The sequence below is a fragment of the Fukomys damarensis genome, unplaced genomic scaffold (genome assembly GCF_012274545.1).
Source record: "Fukomys damarensis isolate Sample0158 unplaced genomic scaffold, DMR_v1.0_HiC HiC_scaffold_17, whole genome shotgun sequence".
Taxonomy (NCBI): Eukaryota; Metazoa; Chordata; class Mammalia; order Rodentia; family Bathyergidae; genus Fukomys; species Fukomys damarensis.
In genome coordinates this window covers 59627006-59645250 of record NW_022900929.1, presented here as the reverse complement: position 1 = coordinate 59645250, position 18245 = coordinate 59627006, and the positions used below count along the sequence as shown (strand labels likewise).

The following is an 18245-nucleotide window of genomic DNA, read 5'->3' as shown; positions in this document are numbered from 1 at the left end:
AAAAAAAAAAAAAAAAAAGGAAAAAGAATGGCAACAGCATAAAGTATACAATAAAAGCTGAATATTGATGGGCAACAAGGAAAATTTAGGTCAAATGCTGAAAGAACATTGCACAATGGTCACATTTCCTACATTATACCTTTTTATTGCTTGTTCTGAGTATATCCAATTCTTTTAGAAGAAATGCTACTGTCTCTTTATTTACATCTGAAGTAACTTGATAAGGAATTATATATTCATAATGTAGATCATTCTTTCTATATTCCATAATGCTGTAATAAAAAAAACTGGTAAATAATACATATATATGATTTTATACAAGATGTATACATTTTATACTTCAAATGAAAATATTAAATCACTTTCAAAATAAGCATATAAAGTACCCAATTTTAAATCTTTTTATATTAAGAAAATACTATGGATAAAAAAGTAAATATGTCAATTTCACAGAGAGATGCCAATCTATGAACTGTGACAATTAAATTTTTGGAAAGCATTTAGTAAGAGATCCTATAGTTCAGTATACAGTACTCAGTTAAAGCTTTCACAAGCTCTAAAACTTATTTCAATTTGTATTTCTACCTAGGATTCTAGTTCTAGTTCTTTTTCTGAAATTGGGAACAGTAATAAAATAATTTGTAAAATTTGATTGAAAGTATCATATTTTCATTATTCAAAAATTGAAAAATGTATTCCTCAAATATTTAAGGGCAAGTATAATGTCTTTTTTAAACATCTGGTATGCTAATTGGGAATAGAATTAATCTGTAAACAAGTAGTATAAAGAAAGGGAAGGGGAAAAAGAGATGTGTTATGAAGGCATTGTAATAAAATTTTAAGCCTAGGTAAATCTGGTCTCAAAGAGAAATTTAGCAGTGAGGCCTGGGGTGGTCAAAGCAGCACTACTTACCATTTATCTTCTGTTGCAATTATGCTAGAGATTTCATGGTCTGGCTTTAGACCAAACTATGATTTGTGGTCATAAAAACATTTACCCTTTCTTCATTCATGCTTGTTTCAGCCACCCACAACATACCCCAAAATATACTTCAGGAAGAATCTAACTGATGCTAATGAAGAGGAATGTATCGGTATAGTACTTACTTTGTCATGTGATAATATTTATGAATATTCTGAATAATTTGCAAGCAACTAGAAATGGCAACTTATCTGAAAAACTATGCTGAAATAGTAATCTACAAAATATAATTCTGTCCAGACTGAAAACATAATTGAGTTTTTAAATTCTAACTATCTTTATAGCATATCACTAATCATCAAAGTATCTTAACATCACAGGTAAAAGTCACAGGTATCACAAATTCATATCCCTTCATGAGAAACACATGATGGATGGGTAAAAGCTGAAGAATGTGAAACAATACAGAAAGCAAATGGTAGAGTGCAAGGCTCTTTGTATAGCTTTCAAATTCATTTAGATGAAAATGGTGCTAACCAAAACCTAAAAGTACCTTTGGGCTTAATTTGTCCTACAGCTGTTGCCAGTTTTTGGCTCTGAAGAATACTATTCTATTTAAATCAATCATACAATTATTTCCAAATCCATAATACAAGGTCACAGAAAATAACACTGAATAAGGAATAAAATCTTATTGCCTTCCTTCAAACTCACCCTGAATTTTTCCACTTAGCTCTCTGGACACATCATATCAATATCATGGAGCCAAGAGAAAACACTGGCAGATTTCCCACATTTGCATAAATTAATGACATACCAAATTTAGCTCACTACTAAAGGGAGAAAAAGAAAAAGGCAGAAAAAGTTCTTCCAGTTTTTACTTTCTAGAACTAAAGCTGATAGCACTACTCACTTGCACTTTTCAGTCATCTCATCATCTGGATTAGGACCAATGACCAGAAGACTCCTTGATATCTGCTCCGGCAGTTCAGTGTCTTCATCTGTGACTTCATTACCTAAGTCACTGGATTTCTGATGCAAGCTTCCCTCAGATTCCATAGCTAGATGTTCATCTAGCTGTGTACTTTTATTTCTCCCTGTAGTGTCTTGCTCAATATGAATGTGGGCTATACCTATATTTAAACAAACAACACATGATATATAAAATGCTACAGCTATATATTTAAAATAATCTAATCATATGAGTATTTTGTGGGAATAATTACTCTTGTAACTGGAAACACAAATTTACTAGCCTTGCTTTTACTGTAATCAAGTCAGTTTCCATTTCTATGGTCAAAAGACATTTAGGGTAGTGGCTCACAACCTTGGCGATACATTGCAATAACCCAAGTAGTCTTTTAAATCCCAAAGCCCACATCACGTCATACAATAAATGAGTCAGAACTTCTGGGAGTGGGATCTGTTCCATATTTTTTAGTTCCCAAAATGTTCCTAGCATATAATAATGTTCTAAGTTTAAAAGCAAATGAATATCATCTGCTTTGGGGGGGCATTGAGACAGGGTCTCGCTGTACAGTACAGGCTGGCCTTCAACTCACTATGTAGCCCAGGCTGAATACAAACTCATGGTGATCCTCCTGCCTCAGCCTCCCAAGTGCTGGGATTACAGTTGTGTGCCACAGTGCCCAGTGATTCTTTCTCCAACCTGCCAAACTTAAAATATTTTTCATGCAGAAGAAAGTTATTTTAGAATAAAAGGATATAAGAGCATTTATAAATGAAGTATCTTCCACAAAGTATTTATTCTGAATAAATTCTTTGTCCCTGTTTTAGGCACAGCCAGTTACAAGGTTCAAGTACAGACATGATTCTTACTGGTAACTGGAAGCTAGATCAGAAATCCTTTGTTTGGAGAAATTACTCTTGATTTCACTTTGAGGAAATGAAATAGAATGTGCTAGCACAGCTACATACCAGGGTTAGCCATGATACTTCAACAACACATTCTGTTTAAACTTTTACATTTATAGGAAGAGAAATTTTATATCTGAAGCTAGTTTTTGATATTTCAAAATCATAACTTGTTTTGATTTAGATGTTCATTCACCATCCTACTTTTTAAGGATTGGCTGGTAGAATAGAACCCTCAAAATCTGAATGAGGGAGTTTTATAAGCGGACGTTCAGAAAATGGTTCATACCATTAACAAAATCCTTTATAACACCAATATTTATCTTAATACGTAATTTAAATGAAAAAGATTATAGTTACTTAAATGTCAAAATAACAAAAATTTCCCTCATAACGTATAAAAACCGCTTAAGGTCTCTACTATTCTCTAGTTCATGAGGTACACAGATTCTTGAAAAGGAAACAGGATAATCCAGGAACACTGCCAGCTATGTAAGCCCCCAGGTCCCATACCATCTACTTCAGTCCTGAACCTTGAACCATTTGCAATCACATGTAACAGTATCTACAGTTTGTTCCATGCTTTTACATCTGCATTTCTAGTTCTAGGTCATTGTCTTTCTCCTTTCACTGTTCCATTCCTAACCTTCTGGTATTTACCCATTCCTGATTTCCACACTTGCTATATGATTACTAGTTTTATAGCTCTCTGTCTTCAGGTTTAACCTATCCTAATTTCAAATTTTGTGAGTCCCTGAAATCCTAATAAGTCACCATAACTTCACCTGCAACTGGGCTGTCTACTCTAAATTCTTAAGGGAGATGTGTACATTTCCCAGTAAGAGGACTCTTTGTCTATCCCTCAGTAATTATAGCCCCTTCAAATATTATTAAAATAAACTTACCAATTTCTGACACTTTTCCAGGTTTTAATTCAAAAATGCTTTAAACGGTAGTAATATTCTAAATGTTTACTATTTTAACCCATATTTGGTGATTTGGCTCCATTTCTGGATATTTCAAATTCTGCCTAGTAGTAAAAATTTTTTCAATCTGAATTTGAACTGTTCTTCATAAATTTGTCTGCAAATCAGATCATTCATACTCTTCTACTGAGAATTTAAAGTGGGCAAGTTTGATTTTATAAAAATGTCCTGCCTCTCTGTCCTTTGTCCTGTTTTAAGAAACTATTTCGGCAAACATGACTTCAGAAAATTACTGCTAAATCCTTGGAAGCTTTCAATGCTCTTCCTCTCTGCCACACTGAATTATCCTATGTCAAAATCAATCACTTGTATGGAAAGTTTGGTCTTTCTAATTAATGTACTTATTTAACAATTTACTGATCATTCAGGGAAACCCTAGAGTGTTATATGCCCTGTGACAGAGCACTGGGAAAAACAAATGAAAGTACGAAACAGACACTTCCAGCAAGGATTCTATAGTACAAAGAGGATGGCCTACTGATGTAATGATTTGAATCCAATGTAACAAGACTTTGTTAAAACTACAGAGCATATAATATGTCAAACATACTCAGACTCAACCGAAAAGTTTAAGACGACTTTACAAGGAATCTGCTCCAAAAAGGACAAATAAAAATATGCAAAAAGAAAAAAAAAAGTTAATTGCAAAAGGGCTAGAGTTAGGCTGAGTAAAGAAAATCTAACAAACTAATATGAGAACAGGAAGAAGTACAGAGGAAAAGAACAGATTCAGAAAATATAAGATGTATCTCTTATTGTAATAACAAAATAGAGCAAAAATTCCTAAAGTGAGTAACAACAGGAAAAGACAGAAGTCTACAGTGTAGTTCATTTGAAAACTGGTTAATGTAACAGATCAATGATGAACTTGGAGAGGGGAAATCAAGTATTACGTTTGAAGCACTGAAGTCATTCAGGAAAAATGGCAGGAGATTGAAAGGAAAAATATACAAGTTCTCAGTGACAACAGAAATTAAACTAAAGAAAGATAGAAATAAATGAAAAAGGTGATAAAAGCTGATGGTAGATTAACAGTCTTCTTTTTTCCTTTTTATTTCTGAAATTATCTCTTTTAAAGTTCTGAAAACAGCAATAAGAATTCTTATATACCCATCACTCAGATTCCCTCAAATACTAACATTTTAATCACACTTCCTTTATTATTTATTTCTATTTATACATACACATATTTTTCTGAAATATTTGAGAATAAGTTGTAGGCATAATGCATTTTGATTTTTTAGGACAAATTTTAAGATCTGATATTTTGACAATTTTTCTTTCCCGCATTTAAAGCCTAATTTCCAGATTAATTCTTTCCCCAACTATGAAAAGATGGTAGCACTTATTAACTCTAATTTCAGTCTTTAATTATTGTCCTTTAAACTCTCCAGCTCAAGATAAAGCTCTTTATGAACTGACCACAGGATGAAGCTACTAAAAGTTTTAGGTGAGCTTATTTGTACTACCCATCAATTTTGAAAGAAATGCATTTGGAAATATAAACAGATAAGCCAATGTAACATCACAAAAAGCAAAGTTATAAGACTATTTTGCATACTAGTTGATTTAAAAGATAAATATCAAAGAAAAACAATGTTCACTCGATTCAAACCCTTAGATGAAAATTTAAAAACTATTTTATTTGAAACCATTCTATTGATTGCTTTTTCTCCCTCTCTCCTCTTTATCACTCTGTCTGAAATGAAAACTCTTTCTAGTAATCCACTTCAGTGTCTAATCAATGTCACTGTTAACTCTTCTATCATTATGACAGAATTAATATTATTTAAATTCATTTCTCCATATGGCATTAGAGAATAAATTAATCTCTTCTTCATGACTCATAAATCTATGAAGTCTGAGATCCTTTTCTCAGATTTGAACAAAAGTAAAAAATTGAAGACTACTATCTATCCCTTTACTTGCTGTTCTGGGGTACACTATTATATGGCTCGAAGAATTTGGCTATATCCAAGAAATACATTTCCCAACTCTTGCTATCACTATCTAATACCATCACTGCCATGCAAACTTATCATGAAATTATTGAAAATGATGTTCCAATAGCTACAGTGTCTCTAAATGCCACCTGGAACTATTTCTAGAAACAGTTCATGCATATAGGCAAGTCGGGTGGATTTGGTGAAGATTTTTTGAAATCTTAATAGTAATGCATGTGTGTAGCATAACTGCATTATATGCTTTTAAAACCTTGCATCTATCACTCTAATAACTTTCATATTGTTTTCATAAAACAGTCTGGCTATTTTGTTTTACTCCTAGAAATGTCAGTATTGCAAACAGTCTGGAGCTAGTATTCAATCCTCAATTCCCTTAGTCTAGAAAATTAACAGTGATAACTCTTCCTATCCTAGAAAAGTAATAGCTTTAGGATTCCCTTTGAGTTCAGTTTTCCAGATAATTACACATGAATGTATAATATAATGAGTTAAATTCATAATACCTAAGAAATAATGACTTCTAGCCAAACCAACTATTATTTCATGAGTATTCTACAGAAGTGAGGAGGTGGCTTGAATCAAATAAGAGATTCTTAGACGCTGGGAAATTCTGTTCTGTCTGGCTTTGTAAATAGTTTGTGACAACTGGTATCTGTGTAAACGGATTTGATGGTCCCCTGGGGGGGGTCAATAGTGTTTACAGAGCTGTTTCTTCAGAGTGGTTGAGCTAGAATTGTCTCTAGGGATACTCTGGAGTTACTCAGAATAGCAACATCCCAGCTACCTGAGAGCCTAGGGACAGGAAAAGAAGAGAACAGAAGTGACGTGGGGGTACTACATTCAAATACATGAATCTCTTTCCTCTTAAAGGTGCTACTTAGGCACATTTATATCTAAATGAACCACAATGTTGCCAGTTTGTTACTGTGCTTTCTGACTTTAACACAATTGGTCAACACTGCCTTAAATTATACATCTTGGAAGGTATAGGGCAGGGAGAGGGAAGTTATTACATATACCTTACCGTCTGATTTTGTAAACCTAAAAAGGTAACAAATGTTGTTTATTGCTTTTTTTTCCAAAACTATTACCACATGTAAATGCTCTTACATTGTATTGTAAATGGTGTAATGATGGAATTACTATAGCAGTTCCATATCTTAAAAGATGTCTTTCTGAATGGTTAAGGAGTTTTTTTTTTAAGGAGTCTTTAAAAATATACACTTGTTTCAAAACAATAACAGTATTAACTAGTGAACTCTAATAATGCCTGCCAATTCTTTAAGTAACATAAATGTATGTCTGTCTAATTATGGACCTATCTGTATATGTGTAAAAGAAATACTATATATCCTTTATTTTTTAATTTTTACTTTTATTGTTTTTGGTACCAGGGATTGAACTTGGGTTCTTGCGCTTGCAAGGCAGGCCACTGAACCACTGAGCTAAATCCCCGGCCCTCTATTTCTTTTAGTAAATATTTCTAACTATCTCCTTTTCTGTGAAGTAGAGGGTTTGTTTTTCTTTCATAGATGCATACTATATATACTTTTAAAATATAAAAGAACATTAAAAATTTCTATTATATTACAGTATTCCTACCTACTGTGAGTGTGAGTTAGTGACACTGATTATCTAAGAAGTCTAGCTACAACATTGATGTATTTACTTTCCAAATAGAACCACAGTCAGTGTATGGGTTCTGAAGTCAAATTGCAAATTGCAGGGTTTGAATTCTGACTCCATGATATAGCTTTACAACCTTTAGCAAATTAAACTCTCCTCAATTTGCTGATCAGTACATAGTACAACATAAAGCATGCACCTCAAAAGGCTGTTACAAGGCCTAAATTATAGAAATCTATTGGAAAGGTATCAGCATAATATACACACTCAATAAATGTTAGCTAATATCTGTAGGATTTGTTTTGCTGAAAGTTTATCTATTTTGATTTCTCCTGCCATTCTGAGATAAATATTATCATCTGAGAATTACATTCAAGCTTTCAACTCAAATTTATATATTTAATTAATTTCGCTCAGATATTAAGAATAAAAGCAAGAATGACATCTATTGTTCTGGTTATTACTTTAATTTCCATATATCAAAAACATGTTTCCTGATCAAAGTTATTTGATGGTCTGTGGCCAGCATATAGTTACACAGCTAAAGTCAGTATGCCTATTCTAATCAACCATACTATTATTTATACATTTGATTTTTTTCAGGAAATGTTAACAGCTATTTGGAAAAAAAATCTTTCACATACATTATTATATGATTTTTATTAAACTATTCAGGTGACATGGAAATGAGAAATAAAAGGCTAATTCAATGAAAAACAAACAGGAAATTCTGAAAGTTAAAAGTTGTAATTAATATGTAATAGTTTGATAAAGTTTGTACAGATTATAAGACAATAAATAAGTAGTATTACTTTGAAATTTAGAAATCCTGACATAAGGAAAGATCCTAAAAGAAAATTCAATCCCAAAGAAAGTATATTTCTGTGAACTAAATCTCATTACAGGAAAATAGGAAGTTTAACCTATTTCTGTAACATAATTTTAGCACTCATTATGTTGGGAGATGATAATAATTACAATGAGGATCACAGCGAGTAGATCATTAAGCTCGTATCTTTCAGAGAATCTAATTTAGGAGCCACAGGAAATTAGGTAATTTTGGGGCCTTTGTCTTAAAAAAATGCAAACTTATTACTTGGAGACTGTATACTAACTCTCTTGTTACTTGGAGACAGTACACTAACTCTCTCAGGGCTTTGTTTCTTGGCTTCAACAGCCATTAGATAAAGAGAACTATATTTTTCAATTTCTCTGCGTAATTAATATCCTTTGCACAGGCTTTACACAAAAGTTCTAATATACTTTTAGATTGTCTTGATATACAGCAAAAATGAAATTGTTTTACCTATTTTTCAATTCCACCATGTTAATAACCAACACGTGGCTGACAAATTACAGAAAAATAATTACATAGATGTAGTCTCTACAGCTTATGTCTTCTCCTCTGTTTGTCTTCCTTTCTAGTCTATAAGATCCCTATTATACTCATCTTCCCCACAGAGCAAAAAAAGCAGAGGATATATTACATTTTTTAATTCAGTAAACTTAAATGAATCAATGAAAGAACATACTGTTTTAAACAATCATCTCAAAGATATATGGAAAGCATACATGCTTCAAAAATGAAAACAATATTAAATAATTATTATGCACTAATATGATGCTACATGCTGAGAAGGATGTATAAGAAATTAAGAAACACATTTGTTCTCAGAAAAGATAGAAAAGAGGGGGAAAGACAAAAAGAGTAATACTTGAAAAGAAGTAAATAAAAGTTGGTGGCAGGATGGAAGTAGTCTTAGAGATATTCCCACTATCCAAAGATATGTTTTGCAAGCAACTCATATAATTTTAAATTTTCTGGTAAGCATATTAAACAAGAAATGAGGATCTAGTTAGCAATAGTAACATCATAAATATTATGTCAAAGGATATACAAAAATAATTTTCAGAAATTTTACATTCTTTTTCTGTATTGTATTTATAGCACACCTCAGGTTGTACTAGCCACATTTTAAATGTTTGACAGCTACATGTGGCCAGTGGCTACCATATTAGAGAGCACAAAGATTCTTATGTAGTTCTAAGAAAGTACATTTTACATATATTGAGGGGAATCAAAAAACACATTAGAGAGTAGAGACTATATGTAGATACAAAGTACTGAAATAGCTTTTAGAAGGTTTGTAAAGTCAAAAAATCATAAGACCTGTCAACATCACAGCTTATTCATTTGGACATTTGCATTAGAGAAAATAACCTACATCCTTTAGATTCCTATACATAGTGTGTAGATTCATCTATGTGTATTTAGATAAACACAAATGCCACAAATAAGAGTTAATGTTATTTTATCTGATTATTATAGTCCATTGATTTAAGGTATAATGTTTCAAATTATCCATTGGCTATTTATGGAAATTACTAGACTTATGTAAAGTTTTTGTTTGTTTTACTAAGTCTGAAATAATGAGTATATCAATATTTATTCTATTAAAAATAAATTTCTGCTTGAGAACAATTTAAAGTACAGGCATATTTGGTAAATTCTATCATAATGTTTAAGATTTTCAACTTCAAAATTCTTTATCATATAACATAATGAACACACTAAAATAATGTGATCTCCTAAGGCTTAGGCTATCTACTTATAAATACATATACAAAGTAAGTAATGCAAACTTGTATCACCTTATTTAAAATATTAAAATATTATTTAGGCTGAAATGATTGTGAAAATTATCCTAAAATTTAATTAAATAACAAAACCAGTAAATTTTGTTATTTTTCTTTCCTAGTGACATGAACTATTTGGCCAATAACAATATATTTCTAATATTTTCAGCCTTTCTTAAATTTTCCTAAAAAATAATTTATATAAGGTAACTAAAGACGAACTAAATCTAAATTCCTATAAGTGCAAGGAAAATACGTTTAATAATCATGTATTTTTTAAGGTGTGAACACACCTCAATTATCTATGAATTTAACAATTTCATAAATCATTTATGGAAGTCAAATTTTCCCATAATACATGTAAAGAGAAAAACCAGACTTCCTTATATGGGCCATTTATTTCATCTAAGAACATTTTTAGATTTGGAAAACAAAACAGAAGAATCACCAGTCAGATACTAAGCGGGAATCACTGAAACATAATGTTAGTTCTAATGGATGGATGATTGTGTTTGGTCTTTTGAAACTTTGAAGTATAGGTAAGTCTTGATCACACAAATTAATAAATCCTAAAGCTGGAGTTAACAATAACCATTACACTCAAATTCTGCAGCTTAGCCCAGCCAATTTTTCAAAAGGTCAGGTTGTGAACTGGAGAAGATCAGGGAGGTCCACTGCATAGCTTTGTTGCCAGGCATCTCTCGTCTGGATTGTTGCAGGCATTTATTAGTATTCGTCAGCAGACTCAACAAAGCAAACAAGAAATTCAAGCACGAATAATAAAATGAAATGCTGCTATATAACCCTTTGTCATTCAGCAAATATGGGACTTTTTAGCTACATTGTTCCTAAACCTGGGTTACTACTTTAATTTTTCTCCACAGCGCTGACTGAATGAGTATGCATGTGTGTTAAATGCAGAGCTCCCCTAACAACTGCAGAACTGCCATTTAATCTGTTGGTAGATGGACCATTTCCTGTGGGAACCCTAGCTATGATTTCCAGATCCACCAAATAAATCTCAGATTAAGATTCCAAATGAAACCTGCCTTTGGCAGATAAAAAATGTCAAGATGGATATAAACAGTAAAATTATAAATTATCTAGGTGTTGCATGACAAACCAATGCTCAATTTTTTTGTTGACATGTGCCCAGATATCAAAACTATATGAGACATTCATCAAATGTCACACTTTCATAATATTGGAGGCATCATTAAAACTGTTTGACTAAGGACCTCAAAGTGTTTAAGCAGTAGCTCAAAAGTATATTTGTGCAAAGTAGAAGAATAAATTTACATATCAGCAGCAGCTCATAAGGGATGGGTAAATATTCTGTTTATCTCTCATTGTAATTCAGGTTATTTTAAATACAAGGTTTTAGGAAATTATTATACTTATATGGTATCATTACATAACTTTATGCAAATAATGTATTTTACTCAAATTTGCAATTTGTCCAAACTACAAAAACAAAGGGTAAAAGGAAAAGGTATGAGAGCTACTTCATTAACCAACTGCAACTGCCAAACTACTATTTTATTAGTCAGTTACCCTCTAGCATCATCAGACCCTGGTTATGAGTTGGCATTTTAAACTTTTTTTAAAAAGCATTAAGTACTTGAGACCAAAAAAAAAGAAAGAAAGGAAAAGAAAAAACCCCTCAGAAAAGTAAATTTGTTTTTTGATAATGTGTTCATTTTAAATGACTTGGGGGAGGGGCAGGGATACTTTAAAAAGAAAATAAGTAATAAAGGGCCAATACAAAACATCTTAGAAAGTAAATGTCCTAATAAAAATGCAGAGGAAGTCTCTGGTGTTAGTTTCTACTGAATTCTCAGGAGATTGAGGCCTGCTTTTTAATGAAAAAAAAAATTTTGTCTTTGCTCTTCTTACCTGCTCTAATGTAATCTTGCCCTACTCTTAAACTCTAGGTTGGTTATAAATAGTAGTTTCTATACAGACAGTGAAGGTTTCTGAAAGGGAAAAAATCAGGTTTGCTGATCTGCAATCATTACTTGTTTTGAAACTTTTAGTTCTTAAAAGCAACTGAATAAAAGGCCTCAGTGACTTCATATTTTGCAGCATTTCTTTTTTATACAGATTTTAAAACCATCTATTTAAAATAGTTCTTCGACATTATGATTTCTTTACACTTATACTAATCTGGCCAATATTCTATATTTTATAGTCTACTTTACATTCTAAATCTTAGAATCTGAAACTGAGGTTGTAACTACATATTTGTTGTCTCTCCTATTTCTTTCCTTCAATACTTAGTAATGGTTCAAAAAAATTAATGTTAAATAAATCTTACCTATCCTACTCTGCTAAGAGTTTCTATTTATCTATTTTTAATTTTCCAGGGTAGAAAAGGATATTTAAAAAGAAATAAGAATATTTTGTGTTTAACTTGATTACACTGTTGTATAAAAATGCTCAAATCAGTGAGCATTATCAGTTATTTCAATCAAGTGTTAATTTTAGAGTATACCAAGTTATTAGAGAAAACAAAATTACATTAAAATGAAGGATTTCATTATTTATTTCTAAAATATTAAAATAGGAAAAACTTACATATGTAGTTTCTATACAGCAAATATAATTCTGTCAATATGAACTGACTGGTTTTCATTTTTTACCCATTAACATCCTAATTTTTAAGCATTAAAAGTTTATATGTGAAATGTAGAATCAGTCAAAAGTAAACATGAAAGTCAATGTCTGATTTTTTAAAAATGATAGCTTTATATCTTATACTGTATCAGTATAATTTTACTATTTGGCAAAGGATTATCAATTTCACCCAAAAGCTACAGACTAGACTGGGGTGGGGGTGTGGAGGGAATTGATCCTAAAGCCTCAGGTACACTAATCACACTATATACCAGTGAACTACATTCCCAGCTACCCTCAGAATATTTTTAACTCGATTATTTAAACTATAAAATAACCTATTTAACCAATTCAAAAATCTACTTAACCAATTCAAAAGTTTGAAGCCTGACCTATTGTTTGCCTTTTTATATTCCCTGAAAACTAGCAAAACACAGAGAAAAATAATATTTGAAATTCACAAAAAGGCAATGATGTCTTAGGATTACAGAAACTAAATAACTGGGGTATTTGGAGAACTCCTCCAAAAGATTTTCATCCTACTCTTCTTGATTTATTAATAAGCTAAAGAAGAGAATAAATGTGCAATAAACATGAAATTTTGTCTTGTAAAAAAATATATTTTTAAAAGTCTTCTGAATACCTTTAAATCAAGGAGGTCATGTCAATTTTCTCTACTGTCAACCAGGATCAATTCTATAAGTATCCTTAAATTCAGTCTATATCTCAATATATTTGTAGGTCTCCTACAAAATGCCAATGTATACTTAGAAATTTATAGAAATCACAGAAAGGAAACCACAGCAGTGATATTAAAGTAAAACTCTAATTTATAGAAAGTTAACAATTCAGTAGTGTCATAAGATTTGTACTGTAAATATATATTCCAAACATGAAAGACTACAACCAAAAATGAATGAAGATTTTCAATGAGAAACACAGAAACTTAAAGAAAAGAGAATCTAAAATGAAGCAAAAATAATTTTGACAAATTCAAGTGGCTTCTACTTCAATTTTTTTTCAGACTTTCATATCACAAACAAATTTAACAGCTAATATATTAAAAAAGTAAAGTTGGTATTTCCTTGAAACAACAACAAAAAACAGAGCCACAAGTTATACAAAGAGAAAAATCATACCAACAGAACAGAAATGGAGGTCCAATTAAAAGAAAAATTTACTGTTTTTAAAAATAATTTCTATAAAATATAAGATTAAAAAATGTAGCTAAGAATTATGCATGAAAAATTATAGGCTGAACTTATTTAGGAAAGAAAGGAGAAGAAAACAGAGAAACTGATTTCTATTATATCTTAAACTTGTCCCTTATTAAAAATATATGGGTAGTTCATGGGTTTCAACAAAAGTATCATAGTAGTGCAGGACACTGTTAGTGAGGGAGGTTGTATATATGTGGGGTAAGAAATACATGGAACTCTGTAATTTTCTCTAGTTTTCCTGTTAACCTAAAACTGCCCTAAAAATAGTCTATTTTAAAACCCCACCACAAATTTTTCAAAAGAAATATGTGACATAAGCTCATTACTGTAAATATATCATAAATGATGACTATCAAACACAGTTCATAACAAATACTCGACCCAGCTAGAAAACGAAGTTACTCTTGCAGATATTTTTTAATTCTATTTTTCTACTGAAGCCAAGAATAATAGCAGAATCATTCATAGCAACAAAAAAGAAAAGGAGAAACCTAGAATACTGTTTATTTTAATCAACTCATTTAAATAATTTTTTAATAAAAGAGTACAACCTGAATCATTATTCCAAGAGTAGCCTTAGTATTTCCTCGGGAAACAAATCAAGCCTTACTGGTCCACTGACAGGACCAGTACTTCCTCCAATACTGGAGATGATCATGTTTGAGAAGCTAACAGCACTCTATTAAACTAGGTCATTTGGAGCTAAATAGTAAATTTAATCAGACTTCATTCACATTCCATTTTTTAAAACTCTCTTAGGATATACAGAAAACTCTTAAATTTATTATCTTAAATTCGTACTTGCCAAAGGGAAAGGCATACATTCTGTGATGTCACTAGTCTGAAGGGTGTTATTGTAATTAGAATTCTAATACAAACAACATTAGATTTTACCCTAAATGAATATTATTGAATCTGTATTATATTCTATCAAACATATAAATATAAGCTTACTTCTCAAAAAAGCCATATTTTAATGATGTTTAGTATTGCATTTGAGAACAACTAGAAAAATGGATGTTTACTCTACTCAATTTACTATTTCCTTCTTCCCTTCCTTAAATATAAAAGTTATAAAAATGATGTGAGATTTTACAATCATGTTTTAGTCACAATCACCAATACCATCTAAAAGTATCATAGACATCTGTCAAGAGTATTTACTTAGTTGTCTACTTATAAAATATTTACAAATTATGCAATAGTTTCAGTTATAATTCCATTAGAGGGTAATAGATAAGCAAAAGGTAAAAAGAATATATACCTTGCAAACAGAAAGACAGAGGAATGAAACAATAATAAAAGAAGTAGATAGTGGCACAGGTTCAATACGCCAAGAGAAAATAAACAGTATTCTGACTCAATAAGAAATTAATAAGACAAAAACTTTAAAAATCATACTTAGAATAATTTTTAAATCCATAAAAATTATGGCCAAAAGATACAGTAATAACTAGTCTAATTCTAAAATAAAGAGAATGAAAGTTGCATTTTACTTAAACTTACCAAGGTAAGATTTTTAAAAATACTTAGTGACCTTCAATAAACTACAATATGTTAAGGATTCTATTGATATAAAAGTTCTAAAAGTGATTTCTCACCTTGTTTCATATGAGTTAAAAAGAATCATAATTGAGAATTCTATTAACTTTATACTTAAAGAAAATTTATCCTAAAATATATAATCCATACCTAAATTTAGATAATATGTAAGTGAAGATGCCATGTGTGTAAAATACATATTAAATATGATTCCAAAAAATAACAAAATTAGAAATAAAAATTCATTAAGATATTTTTGTCTAAAGTTTCTTGGACCTGTGTGATTCTCACCATTCTTACTTTCAATTAGTAAGAAAATTTAAAAGAGAGCAGACAATAATTAATTTTGGTAGGCACAGTAACCTTTTTTAACCTTTCTTAGGGAACACTGACCCCTAAAGGTTCCAAATTTTAAGTAACTTTCATAATTTTCTAAATGTAACTGTGTCTAGTTTTTACCTTTACCTATATAGCTGTAAAAAACTACACTTATGGCAGACATATTGATCCAAAATAATATATAAATTATTCCAAAGGATTGTTGTGTACTGTAAAACCATTAGACCTTGTCTTTGCTAATTAAAAACCAACCAAATTTAATACAAGTGAAGATGCTATTCCAAAGAGTTACCTATAAAAAAATGTATGAGTCCCATACTGTTAAGTAAATACAGTTATTCCTTTGCTATTCTTGGGGATTTAGTACCAGGACTGCTCACCGATACCAAACTCTGTAGATGCTCAAGTCTCTTATACAAAATGGTGTAGAATTTGCATATAACCTACTCACAATCCTTCTAAATACTTTAAAGCAGCTGTAGATCACCTGACACTAGGTAAATAGTTGCTATACTATATTATTTAGGGAACATAAGCAAGAAAAAGTCTGTACATGTTCAGTACAGACATAATTTTTTTCCAAATATTTTTGGAAAATGTTTGAATTCTCAGACACAGAACCCAAAGTTACAGAAAAGCCAAATATAAATGGCTAAACAACCAACCACAGGCCCGAATTCTTTCTGAAGAGTGACTGCATAAGCATAAACTCCCTTAATTATTTCTCTTTTTTTCTAAAAGCAGACACAAAGGTAGAAAGATTTCATTAAAAAGCAAAACAATTTATTTAAGAGGCCAGAAAATAATACAAATACTCATATGGCAACACTTATTCACACCTATACTGTTTCTATCAACTTAAAAAAAATCATTCACAGTTGTTTTTAAACTACTTAAAGAAACTTTGTAGATGTCTTCAACTTTTCCAACTACCAACTTCAGCTTTGCATTTTCCAAGATGACTTTAATGGCAAAGACAATAAAAAAATGTGAAGAATTGTACCTGTTATATTACATAATTTATCAACTCTTTCGGCTTAAAATTTTTCAACAATGTTTCTACAATAAAGCCAGGAAAAAGAATGACCATTTGTATGCTCTATAAAGAAACTTAAGGGAATGCAAAGACACAGCTGTGTAATACATTTTATTTAGTTCAATATCCTAAAAAAATTGTAAAATAAAATTAAATAACTATTAACATAGACTGTGAACAGATTTGTATAAGATAGAACTCTGAAGCAATTTGTGCTTTAAGATAAACCTCAAGAACTTTGCTTTCAAGATGACCATGTAAGAGTTTACTGTGGAAAAAGTTATCATAGCACTCCAAAGAAACTACATTTACCTGTTTAACTCTCTTAATAATGCTTAAGAGCCTGTGACAAAATAAATGTGTTTTTATTTCCAAGGTGAAGAAAATGCCTGTAAATATGCAAATTTTCTTAATAATGTTTCAGTCACATATGCTGTGGTCTGCCTCCTGCAAACAACATAAATGTCTATGTCATCACATCTAAAACCTGCTTTCTTAAGTATGCAGAAGCTTCTTTGGTTATTTTACATGTATGAGAAATACTTCCTCCACAGCCCCTATCTCTTTAGATTTATTAAAGATAATTCCCCTGGCTCCTTAAAGGTCTTTTGGTCTCTCATGTGAACAGCATGACTTTCACAAGGTGACTTGTCAATAGGGAACATAAATAATATGCACATCATTATTTACTTACTTTTTCTTTATGCATAAATTTAGTAGAATGCTTTTTGAGCTCCTCAAAAAAAGAATGTTTATTTACTTGAATAAATCAAAACAGCTACAAATAACAGTCCCCAACTTCAGACCAATACATTCTTATCACAAACTTGAACCTAAGGAGAGTGAACCAAAATGAAGTGTCATATAAACTATGCACTAAAACTATTACCTTTGCATTGAAAACCTTTTAATTACCTTACTCAGTTATTACATAATATTGCTTTGTACATAATTCAGTCAATTATTTGGATTCTGAACTCATGCATCCCAGGGCCCCAAAGAAGAAAGAAAATTACTAATGGTAGCATAAAAACACCAAGAAATTTTATAACTAGGGAAACAAAATACAAATGAAGAAATCAGGAGAAAAAAGGCACTTAGAAAGCATACTTTCTACACAGAAAAATAATATAAAATTTTTTCTTATTTAATGTAATGATTATAGAAGTCCCTCAAAAGTCTTTAACCTTCTAAACAAGAAACAACATGATGGGATATAAGGGGGAAAGAGCTCTGCTGGAGGAAAGGGAACCAAAAGAAGGATAGTGTTTTTGTAAGACTACTGTGTTTTAATCATACAATTGAAAGGAAATAATATAAATAGCAGCCTAAGTCTCCAACTATAGATATTCACAATGATGACCCAATTTCCAAGGATTTCCCATTTTCAACATGTTGCCATACCAGACCTTAACATCCTCCTCCCCCACTGCCCCACGCACACTTGCTCCCGCCCTCCTCCCCTCCCCCCTCCCCCGTGCC

General features: G+C 31.1%; 1 protein-coding gene across 7 annotated transcripts in view; it reads right to left on the bottom strand.

Annotated features, from left to right (window-relative positions):
• Positions 1-18245, bottom strand: part of Mipol1 (mirror-image polydactyly 1) — a 301689-nt gene that overhangs the window by 241916 nt on the left and 41528 nt on the right. For all 7 annotated transcript variants that reach the window (XM_010632664.3, XM_010632658.3, XM_010632659.1 and 4 more), the window contains 2 exons: positions 1836-2055; positions 140-272 (listed from right to left, as the gene is read on the bottom strand). In XM_010632664.3, coding sequence (XP_010630966.1) covers positions 140-272; positions 1836-1981 — 279 coding nt within the window. In that variant the 5' untranslated portion in view covers positions 1982-2055. The remainder of the gene's footprint in view (positions 1-139; positions 273-1835; positions 2056-18245) is intronic.